Source organism: Clinocottus analis, unplaced genomic scaffold (assembly GCF_023055335.1).
Source record: "Clinocottus analis isolate CAN_PGR_092001 unplaced genomic scaffold, fCliAna1.0.p SCAF_15, whole genome shotgun sequence".
In the NCBI taxonomy this organism is placed as follows: domain Eukaryota; kingdom Metazoa; phylum Chordata; class Actinopteri; order Perciformes; family Cottidae; genus Clinocottus; species Clinocottus analis.
The window spans coordinates 1597726-1611805 of NW_027175876.1; the positions used below are offsets into that span (position 1 = coordinate 1597726).

The window sequence follows — 14080 nt, forward strand, 5'->3', positions numbered from 1 at the left end:
GAGGAACCTTCGAGTGGGTCGGTGCGTTGCCTTCGTAAAATAGGTTGACGGAGGTGAGAGAGTGTGTGACAGAAGCAGAATATAAAGGAAATGAGGTTGTGGGGTTGTGATAACTTCAAAAGGTTATTCTTATTATTACCGCCGGCTGAAGCCATGCTCTGGCACCCCTCGAGCTTTGATCATTATGTAAAGCTGTTGTGCTCGGTGCTGGCACTGCATATACATCACAGAGTGGATAACCAGGGAGTGTGCAAGCAAGCGCACACAGACCAACACATTGACTCAGCTAAGTTTCCTCCAGTTCTTTTGTTATAACACACAACCCCATCGTCTCTGAGGGAGAAACAAAGAGAGCATTCTCATCTCATTTCCTCATGTCGCGTGATCTGGAGATGCAGATGCTGTATATATGGTGTATATATACATAAATATCAAGTATATGTAAAGGATCACTTCACCAATGTTACTCTTGTAGACACAAGAGGCGCTTCACAGCCTGCGAAAAAACAGTTGTATAATGTCTATTTTGGGTTCTGGAGGAGTTTTGTGTTAAGTCTGTGAATATAATGATATAATCAGTGTTATCTCTGCTTTGGCGTGGAGACAAGTGTATTTATTAAGAAAGAAACATAACATTACAGAAAGGCAGAAGAACAGAGGTCAAAGTGCAGCCGTTGAGAGGAACGGGAGGTCATCTTCAGGTCAGTTTAGACGCCGGGTCTGAGAAGTGAAGCCAATGCAGACGTCTTAAATATGATGAGTTCATAAACGTTAATTGTACCATTTTTGATTGGCTGCAAATGTTTCATTCAGTGTTTGGATGTACACACACATATATATATATATATATATATATATATATATATATATATATATATATATACCCTCTCATGGTGGCAAAAAGCCAAGATGGCGACGGATCACCAAAATGCCGAACACCAGACTTTTAAAATCCGCAATCCACAAACCAACGGGTGTCGTCACAGTGACTTTTATCCACTTCTAATCAACTAGACAACATAGTTTATTGTTAAATAGAAAAAAATGACATATGAAGTGTGTATAAATTGATATTACAAGTAATAGTATGACAGAAGGGTAGTCTGCAGATAAAAATGCCACATATTTTTGGAGCAGTGCCGCTCCCGAGGACCAAAATGACCAAATGCAAACTGCTGAAACATAACCTCAGCAACTGATCAGCCTATAATTGAAGAATTATATGTAAAATATCCCATCATAACTTCCTCAACGGTCCAGTTTTGAACATGAACCCAAAGCTACTCAGTTACTTTCACACGAGGCGAAGAGAAGCAGCGAATTAGAGCGGCAAGATCAAGGTAATGTTTAGACTGCTGCTTTAAAAAATGTACTAATTGTTACAGCCCCATCACTTCCAGGAGGCTGGTTGTAGCCTGGAGGTCACAGGTTACGTCCCCTTTACACACTGACAGCATGTCCAGATAAGGAAACGCACGGCGCCTCCTTGGCACATGGGCCGAACGCAAAGGGCGAGCGACACCGGGGAAGCACGGTACCACGTCCTCGGGGCGAAACGCAGGCCTCCACGCACAGCTTTAGAGGTTTTGTGCTTTGTGTTATTACCCCTATTAATAGAGTTTTGCCGTTAGGGCGATTATGAGCTTATCAAGGGAACCCCAGCTCAGAGGGCCTACAGCCACCACTTTTAATTTTCCTCTCCACATTCTAATCCGAAAGCCACACTGAACTTGAAAACAAGCCATCTGTTCCTGCTCTCACCTGGCCTACATTAGCCCGAGCACACTCGAGCTCTGGCACTCGGCTGCAAGCAACAACAACAAACAAACAAACAAACAAGCAAACACAAAATATATGGGGCAGTGCAAATAATACATGCCTCATGTGCCGTCATCAGCGTGAATGAGGGGTAGTGCTGCGATAAAAAAGGTAAAGAAACATAACAACATGAGAGCTGAGAGCTCCATTGGGGCTACACACACACACACACACACACACACACACACACACACACACACACACACACACATACACTGTGAGCCACTGCTACATTGCGAGGCTGGAGGTGCACTGATTTTCCCTTCCGACCACCAAAAGCATCCTCCACAATATTCCTCTCCTCGTTTTTTTGGAGAAACAATGACATGCATTTCACGGAGCCGGGCCTCCACAGTGCATTGTGCAACGTGCATAAGAGGTGTGATGCCCACCCGGTTCAATGCCGAGGACAGCGGTCGACGCACGGAGGGATCTGACAGCCATGACGACAGCATGCACTACAAAATGACAGATTTATTTCTGCACGGATGCATCGTAAGCAGCGCCACAAACCTGCTCTCTCTCCCCCTCCTCCCGCTGTCCCTCACCCCCCACCCCCGGAATGACACTGCTGTTTCAGTGTGAGGCATGAAAACCCGCAGACGCGTAGACACAGATACACACTAAACCTTTTGGATAAGCATTTTGCATTTACAGAGGAGGCTTCTTCTGTCTTTTTTTTTTTTTTTTTTTTGCCCCCTTGCAAGAAGAAGAAGCAGCCACATTTCCATCCAAATCGCAATCGTCCACACACACATACACACGCACACACAAAAAGCGCGTTTTGTCGAACAAAAATGCCCCGCACGTACCTGCTTGTCTCGGGGGTCGATGAGCTCACATGTCCCGCTGCTTATTTTGGGTCCGCTATTGTGGATATTGTTATGATAGTGGGCACCGTTATGTGTCTGCCAGCGCCATGTTATTATCACGGAGGACTGTGCGGTCCTGTGCGCTACATCCGGGCTTGTTGCGGGGAGCGAATGAGCGCAGTTTGTGGCGGCGGAGGGCGGAGAGCGCTCCGGGTCTGTGGAGCACCTGTGCAGCAGCAGCGCGGGGACAACTGTCAGTCACGTCGACGTGCCGTCACGTTACGTCGCCTCAATTACACACACATACACACACACACACACACACACACACACGCACACACACACACACACACACACACACACACACGCACGCACACACACACGCACACGCCTACGTTTACTATAAAGACGTTTTCATGGGGAACTCCCACCTGAAACGTTTTTTTTGTGTGTGTGTGTGTTTTATACACTGTCCATCACAGGATTCGTTTTTTTTCCAGGGATTTTTAAAATAGAAGAAATACCACGTGACTAACACAATATGGTGCTGTTGTAGCACCTGAGCAGAGAAGTCAAGATTAGGTTCACTAAACTGGATACGTGGGTAAATGGTTAAAAATGTTAACCTTATTTTAGTTTGTCTAACAAAGTATGTGCCTATAGCCGACACCCCATTGAGTTAGCAAGCAAGCAGAGAGTTCAACACTTTGAGATAGCTAAGAGTATATTATTAAATGTTTTAAAAAGATTATTATGGGGCCATATTTCGGCACCACAAACAGAATATGGGCCTATAGCCGACATATTAATTACCTTCACCTGAACACTAGCTAGCATACAAGCAGAGAAGTTAACACTTAGCTAAGTAGTTAGCTTAGTATAAGAGTAACAGATAGCTAAGTGGTTGGTAAATAGAGAAGAGTAACAACTAAATGGTTAAAAATGATAACTTTAGGCCCTTATTTTATTTTGTCTCACAAAGTTTGTGCCTATAGCCGACACACAATGAATTAGCAAGCAAGTAGATAATTCAGCACTTTGAGTTAGCTCAGAGTATATTCATATATGTTTAAAAAAGATTACTTCACTCATATTTTAGTTGGACTAACAGAATATGGGCCTCTAGCCGACATATTAAGTCACCTGAGCAGGAGCTAGCATGCAAGCAGTGAAGTTAACATGTATTCAAGCTAGCTTAAACACAATATGTAGCATGTAGCAAATATGTAGCAAATAGTGAATTAATTTAGGGTTGATAATGATATATTTAGCTAAAAATTATAGTTCCAAACTGTTTCAGTGGAGGTTTGGTGTATGGATGTGAAAAAAATATAACATTATATATCAAAACGAATGTGATTTGGTTCAGAAATACAGGACTTTGGATGAATGTCAACTGTTTTTCTACTTTCCCAGAGTCAGAAACTGGAACAAATCATGTTAAAGTTGTATGAAAAACAAACTCAACTTAACAGGATCCCAAACAGTTCAGTTGTATGAACAAAACATTGCAACAAATGCACTTTTATATGTGTTGTATTGCATCCAGTTTAAAAACGCTTCATAGAATCTGTATACCAATAACCCAAAATATACATCGTCGAAATGACCTGCCATGCGGCCCTGGGGCAAAAATAAATATTCCTTTCAATCTCTTTGCAATGTGTTTTTTTTATGCTGAAATACTGAAGGCTGCAGCCCCGGAGCGTTTGGGTATCCACACAGTGAGACAGTGAGACGATGTCACAGCCCTCATTGATCTCCCATCTCTGTTGCTGACGTGCCGTTTGTCGCACAAGGTTCTTCCCCAGACTGCAGTTAAGTGAATGTGCGAGGGCACGAGTCAATTCCCCCCTCATCCCCTGCTGTGACAGGAAAGTCCTTATGTCTGACTGTCTGGTTAACTTGGGAGGAGTGCAGAGCGCTGAGTGTCCACCATGCCGAGGTCTAGCTCTTTGTGTTGTTGTGAAACATACTATCAATGATGGGTACTGCTACTACTTCCCTTTTCACCAGCTTCCCTAAAGCTCATCAGCCCGTTACCCGTCTCACCAGTTGACTTGCTTGCGGCTTCCCTTCCCTCCCTTCTACCCGCTGCTCATACACGTGGAGACTTTAAAATTCAGAACAAATCAAAAATGCATTCCTGCTCTCACTGCACATATGCGCTAAATATGTGGAAGCACCATAAATGGAAGCTGGCACAAAGAGCATAGGCATGCCGACTCTCCCTCACTACTAGATCGTCTCCTTGCTCCGAGGATGTGTCGTCTTGTGAGGAAACTGTCTCCCCCATGAACCCTGCTGGGAAACGTGAGCCAAGACTGACTATTCCAGGCGGTGCAACACTTATTACGGGCTTCATGGGCAGCCATATCCATCCCTCTCATACAGCCACTCGGGGGAGGAAAGTATAAGCCAAGTGATGCATTTTAGTCAGGGGAGAGCATGGATTGTGACGGTGAAGCGCTCTATCTTTTGAGGAACAAAATAGTCACCCAGCATGTGATAGAAGCAGTGGATTAAGCTATATCTAGATGATTTACTGGATTATGCTTAATATATATATATATATATATATATATATTTCGGTGGAAAATCATTTGAATAGGTTGCAGTGCATCATCAGATCCGTATGCTGTGTTTCTGGAGTGATGGTGTCCGTGAAGGAGTCATATTACAAACTCATACACTCACATCGCCCCAACCACATGACTGCCATGCCGCCCCTGTGAGACTTTGACACCTCCATCTAGTGGAGGATTATGGCAGTGCACGGCTCCTGACATCCCAACCGTACGTTACACTGGTGGCTGCTGGTCGCGTCTGAAACGTGAGCCACGACATCTCTGAGTGAATAATGTGCTCCATTGTGATAGCAGGAGGATATCATAGCGCTCCAGGCATGATGGTTTCAACACACGCACACACACACACAAAGATAAACATGTAAACATAAACTCAGGTCTCTGCAAAAACACGCTTTCTTTGAAGCCGTCTCCCTCCCTCTCGACACACTCGTTCATCTCTGTGTTCACACAGAAGCGCTCTAAAGACAGGAAATCATAGAAAACCACACGTTTGACCTTTTGCAGGAATTGTATTGTAGAAGTGTCTCTTTTATTCTCCGCTCGGCCTGTCATTGCACCTTTCGTATGAAATAAAAGGGGGCCGAAGACGAAGAGGCCAAAGGGACGGCAAGGAGGACGCAGTTTACGAGTGTTGGAACGAGGCCCGGAGATTATCGGAGGCCGCCGTCGCTTTGGAAAAGCCCTGCTCCTGCCAGGAGGCTCTCTTCTGCCTGACAGCAGCGCCTCGCGGTTGCCTCCTTTTCCCTCGGCTCCTCCTATTGGATAAAAAAAACTACAAAAGGGAAAAAGATCTCCTGCAAGTGACATCCTCCTTCTCCCATCAGACAACATATGTCATGAGCACATGGTCACTCAAATGAGGCGCTGTCTTTTGTTCTCCCCCTGATTTGAATCTCTATTTGAGCTCAATTTTTAAAAATGTTTTTATTGCCACTTTTCTTTTTGTTTTCATCACATTATTCAAGAGAAACAGATTGGGTTGAGTCCATACAAGGGTTGAGGAAACAAGTGCTGCCAGTTCCAGCTCTTGACAGGCCAAACAGGAGACTAACCGTGGACCAAATGTTCTGGATTGTTTCTTGGCAAGACAATTTCTTGTGACAGTACGCAGCCTCCGAGCAAATCCACTCTCTTCAATCCTCACATGAAGCTTCACTCTGTGGTTGCCTGAAGCCGTGGTCACTGTGTGCTGGAGAATACGACAATGTGGGACAATTGTTTGTCAATTACAGTGAGTTGATTCAGGGATTCAGTGGCAAATAGTAAAATATGCCTGTCTGTCCACCGTGGAATGTGTTGCGTTAGCGCAACAGCTCGTTTAAGAGAAGTATACCCTTCGACCACGAGGCCCGAGCTTGAGTTCACGATGACAAAGTGTCTTTGAGACGCTGTTTCATTACATTATGGCGAAAGCTGCAGAAAGAGAGTCAAGGGAGGTTCAAAATGCTCGACTGTCACGTGATTCAGGAAGACTTGGCGGGCATTTTGCATGCGTAGATATTGGTAGAAATTGGTACAAATAGAGAGACAGAATTGAGATTTCTGCTAATTAGTAGTCAATAAATTAATGGATTTATAATATTCATATAGAGCATCGACACCTGTATTTAGATACATACATTGTATGGGTTTCTTAAAGTAAAAATGACTAATATTTAAGGATTCGTAACTTTAACAGCGAGACTGAAGTTCCCTTGTTTAATAAAGGATTACAGTGAGATTTAGTGGCATCTAGTGGTGAGTTTGCAGATTGCATGCAACAACACACCCCTCCAGCCAGATAACTACGGGGATATCTTTAGGATTTTACAGCAAAGTCACAATATAAAGTCCTTAATATCTCACTGGAAACAAATATAAAATATCAATAAATAAGTAGCATTCCTGAGTGAAGTTTATAAATGATAAAAAATGATTTTAAAAAAAGCACAGACATCAGATAGTATCATGCATTCATCAACCCGGCAGACTTTAGGGGAACAAGCATCTTGGAAGAAGATCTCGAGGTGCTGCGAAACAAGACCAGTGGGACACACTCGGTCGACTAAGATGCGTATCGTTTAATCAATACGCCGACAACTAATTACTGCCGCTACATTTCCTATAACTGTTTGCTGTAAGACACAACAGGCCCCGTTGTTAACGGGTAAACGAGAAACATTTGTCTGCTCATCATTTAATTCTGGAAACGCTTGAAAATCAATGGAAGAAAAAAACAGAACAATAAAAGAAACCACACAATTTGCCTTGTAAAGGCTTACAGGAGATGATGAGACATTAGGATCTAATCAGCGCAGATGCTCAGCTCAACAGATTCGAGTGAAGTCCCACAAACACACACACACACACACACACACACACACAATGCCAGAGGCTACAACATACCAAATTGTCCGACACTGCCGCACCCTTCGCTAATGTGTGGCGCTGTGAGCCACAGCTGGGCTCCTGTGGTCAGGCTGCAGGGTGCTCTCACACACTCGTGAAGAATTAATGAGTTTGAGGGTGTGCGTGTGTGTGTGTGTGTGTGTGTGTGTGTATGTGTGTGTGTGAGTGTGTGTGTGTCTGTTTTACCTCTATATATGGGGACATGACGTTGATTACACAGTCACATTGTGGGGACTCAACTTTTTGGGGGACATAATACGGGTCCAATTGCATGTAATTCATTATATTTTAGTGAGCACTTAGTTTAAGGGTTAGAGTAAGGATAAATTGAGGTTCAGGGTTATAGTTAGGATGACGATCAATGTCACCAAAAGTCATGAAAACACAACCGAGTATGTGTGTGTGCACATGCTATGAGATGTACTGCAACTGTGTCGTATATGATTTTGATGTTGCAGCAATAAGTTACACACAACCTCGAGGAACCAGTAGCGCCTAAGATGCTACTTACGTGACATGAAAGAGTCAAGCTTGGCAGCAAGAGTTACACTGAATTATATACTCGTTAAATGTATAAAAGATGCTTTTCATCCTCGGTCTCCGGATAGAGTTTAGAATTAAAGACCCACTTGGATAAATGTCAGGCGCTGAATTCTCGGAGGATTAAGTCTTAGCATTCGAAGAAGCTCTGCAATTTCTGGCATTTTGTATTTTTTTCTTCAGCTCAGATGATCGCTAATCTAATAACGGAGAGGACAACTGCAGCTGTGTGAATCCACATACGTGAGAGTCGTATGTTGTCGTGGTTGACGGCGTCGCCCTGGAGATTAATTGGACGATTGTGTGAAGATTTATTTGTCCGACGTCTCTCTTGTCTAACTAATATCGCGTAAAAATGCCAGAAGAGATACTTAAAACATCAATCGAGGTCAGACACTTACAGCTCTGGCATTCAACAAATCATCCAGAGAAATGATAATATAAATCTAAAATTCCTGTAGATGCTTTTCATATTCATGTATAGTGAAGTTCAGATTATGTTAGTAAGGTCAGTACAACACAGCTATGCAGCTGTAGTTGTGTCTAGAAATGTCTGGTTTTCAAGGGAACTGTAGTCACATGCTTGCACTTCTCAACACACACACCTGTTTATCAGGATATTGACATTAGAGAAAAGCAGACTGGAACACGGGATTCTCCTCTTCCCGACAGGATAGAGCGAATCAGATGTTAGGACGAGGGGAGACGAACCTGTGACTATAAACTGTGTATGTAAAGGCCCCACTTCCGTTTGTGGGGAAGTTGTTGTTCTGCCTACCTGAAAGTTGGTTGTTCAACTCATTGCTTTTGCAACTGCAACGCTTGTTACTTTACCTGTGATTGAGGAAATAAATTACGAAAAAGAGAGAAGTTGTCGAACTGAGTTCTTCTGGAGGATACACCAGGCTTCCAATATTAATACACGCTAACAGAGATATTAAATCAGAAGCGTTGAGTTGACTAAACCCAGTGCAGTGACTTAACCTGACTGACTTCCAAACTGTCTGCGTCACTAAAAACACACAGAGAACAGCAGTGAGTCCTGACTCCTTTGTCTCTCTGCTGTAATTGCGTTACTCTGCGAGGCCTTGACACACATGGCGGTTGTGTTATGGTCCCATGACTGCTCACCAGTGAAGGGAACCACGTCAGCACAAAAAAACATCGCTCTGCCGCCAGTGGATCTCGTGTAGGAATATCATCTTGTGGAGAATATCACATTTTTACATCCAATATTTTTGATATTTGTTCATCTCCCAGCTTCTTTCCCTTTATTTTACGAGACCACCATAACATTAAACACCAACTGAAGTCCGGGAATGCAGATGAAGATCAAATAAACAAGGAGAACATCACATTTAAAACCTTAAACACAAACACATTACCCTCTGTAGCTTATTTAGAGGATTTTGTGGCGCAAAGGTAGCGAGTCGGACTCCAGATCAGAAGGTTGCGTAAATCACGTCGGGGTCACTCATTTGGGAGTGCTGGAGTTCACGGGTAGAGAGGTCGTCCTAAAACCACAAGGTAGCTGGTTTAATCCCTGTAGTTCACATATTGAAGTGTCCTTGAGCAACACACTGAACCCCTGGCTGCTTCTCAGAAGCCCACAGCTCCTGCTAAGGACGGGTTAAATGCAGAAGACCTATTGTATGAATGTAAAAAGTATGTAATATGACTAACTAAAGTTTTTAATCCATGTGTATATATATATGTCACGAGACATGTGAGGGTGTGGTATCTCTTTCTGACAGTGGAGGGATGAGGTGAGGAGTGGCCAAGTGCTGGAAGGGTCCGTGTCTATAAAAAGAGGCTTTTCGATGCGTTTGGCCACAAGCCGACTGATTCACCTCCACTGCGCCTCGGCCTGCAGCCTGCAGCCTGCAGCCGGCACCTGAGCACCACGGACGGGAAGAAAAGGTAACTTCTGGACTCCAGTCTCATCTGAGGCAGCTGATACAAAATACCAGAAAGGTTGTTTGCATCCAAGAGGAAAATAATGCATTGTGGGTTAGCGTGCTGCTGTAGAGTTATAGTGTATTAAATGAGTCAGAGAATGTAGCTAGATATGATAACTGTGGATGTATTGATTATCTGTTTGCTTGCTGTCAGCTGATTGGTCACGTTCAATCAAGGTTATTATAGGATATTATAGGAATCAAGGTTATTATAGGATTTATTACACATCCGCAAAAGATGATTTCTGTAACAGTAATTTAATTTCTCAGTCACAAGAACAACTATATATACATTAGTGGTCATTGTTACTACACATTCCTCTCCAAATGCACATGAGTCATTGATAAAACCCTGAATCAATCTGCCGTTATGTTCCTGCATGACTCATTTAATTAGTGCGTTCCCTGGCATCCAGTCAGCTGCCGTTAACAGTGAATATCTATACGGAGACAGACAATCCTCCACCTTTCCAGCGCTGATACTTTCACATTTTGAGAAGCAGTAGAGTCCTCTGCTGGTCACCGAAAGAACTATTTCCTCTCGTCGGCTAATTAAAGCTCCGTCTGCTTCTTGTGAAAAGATGATTTATTTCCGTTGCTGCTATCGTGCCTCTGTTTCCATAGCATGGTATTTCTATTGTCCCAAAAGATCTATTTTGGTTCTGTTCTGTTTGTAGTTTTCCGTAGCTGTAAAATACATTTAAAAAAGTGCACTTGATCTCTTTCTGGCAGGCAAGATGGATGTAAGTACCTCATCAAATCCTCAGATCTCTACACCGGTAAGAATGACACAAATCACTGCAGTTATTTCCTCCACATTTTCCATCTAAATATGAACGCTTGAACTTTTTGCTTGTGTCAAACGGCGTTGTTTGCGACCGCAAGTTGGTGTCCTCCATCCTGTCCACCCTCTCTCTTCCTCGTATCTCTGTTCTGGCCCCTGACCCTTCTCTCTCTCCATCCTCCTCCTCCTCCTCTTCGCCTCCCTGGCAGCCCTCTGGCGCTCTGTGTGGCAGCTGCCCGTCCTCTGGTTCTGCCCCACAGGCGAACAGCCTTTGGCCCGGCCTGCCCGTGCAGCCCGGAGCAGCTGTGCCCGCGTGGCCGGGACAGCCGGCGCCGTGCTGGACCGGCCAGCCAAACACGCCCTGCTGGACCGGGACGCGACCAGCCCCGGTCCCTGCCGCCGGTGCTCCGATTTCATTTCCGGGTCAGGCCGCGACGCCGCCCGCAACCGCGGTCCAAGCTCCAGCTCAAGTTGGGGCTCCGGTGCAGCCTTGCTGGCCAGGCACGCAGTGCCAGTCCCCCCAGTACCTGCCCCCCCAGTATCAGCCTCCTCAGTACCAACCAATCCAATACCAGCCTCCCCAGTATCAGCCTCCCCAGTATCAACCTCCTCAGTCCCAGCCAACCCAGTACCAGCCTCCTCAGCCAGCAGCTCCAGTTCAAGTACAAGTTCCAGCTCCAACTCTGACTCCAGTCCCAGTCCCGGCACCGGTTCCCGCGACCACCATCCGCCCAGCGTGGCCGGCCCACCCCGTCTGGCCTTATAACCCGGGACAGTCCGGGTGGCCTGGGCAGAATCCAGCTGTCGCGCCCCACTGGCTCCCGCCCACATCTGGACCTCTTGTGAGTCAAATCAGACTCGCGTCTACAGGAATGACAGAGACAAGTGACAAAGTCTCCACGCTGTGTAATTTCCGGTTGTTTTAACGCCATTCTCTCACTTCCCGCCGGTCAGAGTGTGCCGTACAACCTGAACCTGGCCCGAGGCGTCTACGACAAGATGATGATGACCATCTTGGGCAACGTCAAGCCCGGCGCTAAAATGTAAAGCTTGAATTAAGAACCGTTCTTTTTGACTTTCTCACGTCGCGTTGAGCTCGCACTGCCAGTCTGACCAGCTTCAAACCCCCTCCCTCTCCTTCCAGGTTCACGGTGAACTTTCTGAGAGGCAAAGACATCGCCTTTCACATCAACCCCCGCTTCAGTGAAGGGGGGAAGCCGGCGCTGGTCCGTAACCACAAAATGGGCGAGCGCTGGGGCCCAGAGGAGAGGGAGCTGAAGGGGCCCTTCCCATTCGCTCCGGGGAGCCCATTCGAGGTGAGTGTAAGACATTGTAAAGCAGTGCTTGAAGCCGCTTGTGCGTGTGTGTGCGCGGTGTATTAACATCAATAAATCATGAGTCACATGTCCTCTAAGTGTCTGGAGCTGCTAATTGTTTTAACTCTGGTCTCATTTGGTCTTACGTTGATGTTTCTAAATGCACACGCTGACTGACTCCAGGTCACTTTCTCACGGTTAAGGCTAACGCTTGGAAAAGATGGAAAGGGTTGGAAAGCCGCTTGTGCAGGCGGGTCCTTGGTAAGGGAGCTGCCGCACTGCAGGAAGACTCCTGGAGGTCAGTGGAACGAGAGGGTGTCGTGTTGCACCAATAACACCATGTTACGTCCGTCATAGGCGGCGCCAAGAGGTCGCTAATCCGAAGAGCTAATTCTGTCTCTGCGTCCATGTGCGCTGACACCAATAACAAGCTAGCTTCCTAGACTTTCCCTTCACTCTTTGTGTGTTTTTAATTAGCGAGGTGTAAGCTACACAGGCGTCATTGGCCTTGCGCTCTGTTCCAGATGAAGATCCTGTGCACGCAGGAGACGTTCAGGGTGGCGGTGGACAACGTCCCGCTGTTTGAGTTTCGACACCGGGTCAGAGAGCTCAACCAGATCGACAGGATCAACATCCTGCACGACGTCGTGCTCACCTACGTCGATGTGGAGACGCTCCCGTAGGAAGCAGGATGATATAGTCACACAGGGCAGAGACACAGACGTGTACCAGTGTCGTAAACACAGATATATGAGGAGAAATCCATGCAGACTATCACACATATATATATATATACATCTTTAGGCTGCTGGAGCAAAACTTTCTAGTTTATCATGATGCTAATATATCAAACAAATGTGCCAATACGTGATGAGCTGAGCTCATTCTTTAATATGCTAATTACTTACCAGAGAGCTAACCATAATACACACTACTGTGGATGCCACTGTATTTATTGTGTACAATATTTTCTATATTATGAAATTGATTCTAACTGAGAATTAAACATGTGCCAGTTAGCCACTGAAAACAATATTAGTCCATTGAGGTTTTGTTATATACGGCAGTTATTCTGAAATAAATGAAACGATCGCATATCTGGTCCGATGTTTTCATTGTTTATTTCTTTACAGAGGGTAAAAAGAAGAGCAATGCAGCAGTTTGAAGATACATTTCTTTCAGGGCAAACATTCAAATCATCACGCAAGAAAACCTGCACAAACGTTCAGAAGTAACATTTAAAAAAAGACAAAAAGGAAAGATTTACAGCTCCAGTACTCTGCAATCAGGGAGACACCGTTGGCACAAAAATAGCCTGAACAAAGACATCTTCCCAGGTTCGTCGTACCTCAAAATAACCATTTGTGAATATGGTTCTCAGGGCACGAGTGTCACAATCAGATTGTATTAAAAAAGTATTAAATTGTATTAAAAGATTCAAGCAAAACTAGTCATGAAACATTTGTGTTCCTGTAAATATCTTCAGCCAGAAGAACATAAATGTTTGCAAACACTTTGCTGAGCACATTCAAATCACCCAGCAGCTTAAACCTTTTGGAATTAAATCTAAAAAGTGTGTGTAACACCACCCGAAGGACATATTTAACATTTATATGCTTCGAGCCTCACTACCGGCGAGGAGCTGATACATATTTAAAAGTCTTGGTGTGACTCCATCACTTGTCCTCCCGGTGTCTCCCCTCACAACCATTAGGATGCATTACAGTCACGCAAAGTTGATTTAAAAAAACATAGAAATCTGACAAAGAAGAGATTTGGCAACATGACAAACAAGGCAACCTCTACTGGTTTCCAGTGCATAATACCCAGCATGCATTTCCTTCTCATCTCATCTGCATTCACTCCAGAAATA

General features: G+C 44.8%; 2 protein-coding genes across 2 annotated transcripts in view; one reads left to right on the forward strand and one right to left on the reverse strand.

Annotated features, from left to right (window-relative positions):
• The window catches only part of pak5 (p21 protein (Cdc42/Rac)-activated kinase 5), a 62793-nt gene extending 59987 nt beyond the window's left edge, over positions 1-2806 (reverse strand). The window contains exon 1 of the mRNA XM_068577352.1: positions 2631-2806. The gene's annotated coding sequence lies outside the window, so the exon portion shown is untranslated. The remainder of the gene's footprint in view (positions 1-2630) is intronic.
• An 8038-nt stretch (positions 2807-10844) lies between these two features.
• Positions 10845-12890, forward strand: LOC137785993 (galectin-3). The gene is made up of 6 exons (XM_068577571.1): positions 10845-10886; positions 11101-11393; positions 11514-11733; positions 11846-11934; positions 12036-12207; positions 12732-12890. Exons 1-6 carry the CDS (start codon positions 10845-10847, stop codon positions 12888-12890), a joined length of 975 nt encoding a protein of 324 aa, XP_068433672.1.
• The last annotated feature ends 1190 nt before the right edge of the window (positions 12891-14080 follow it).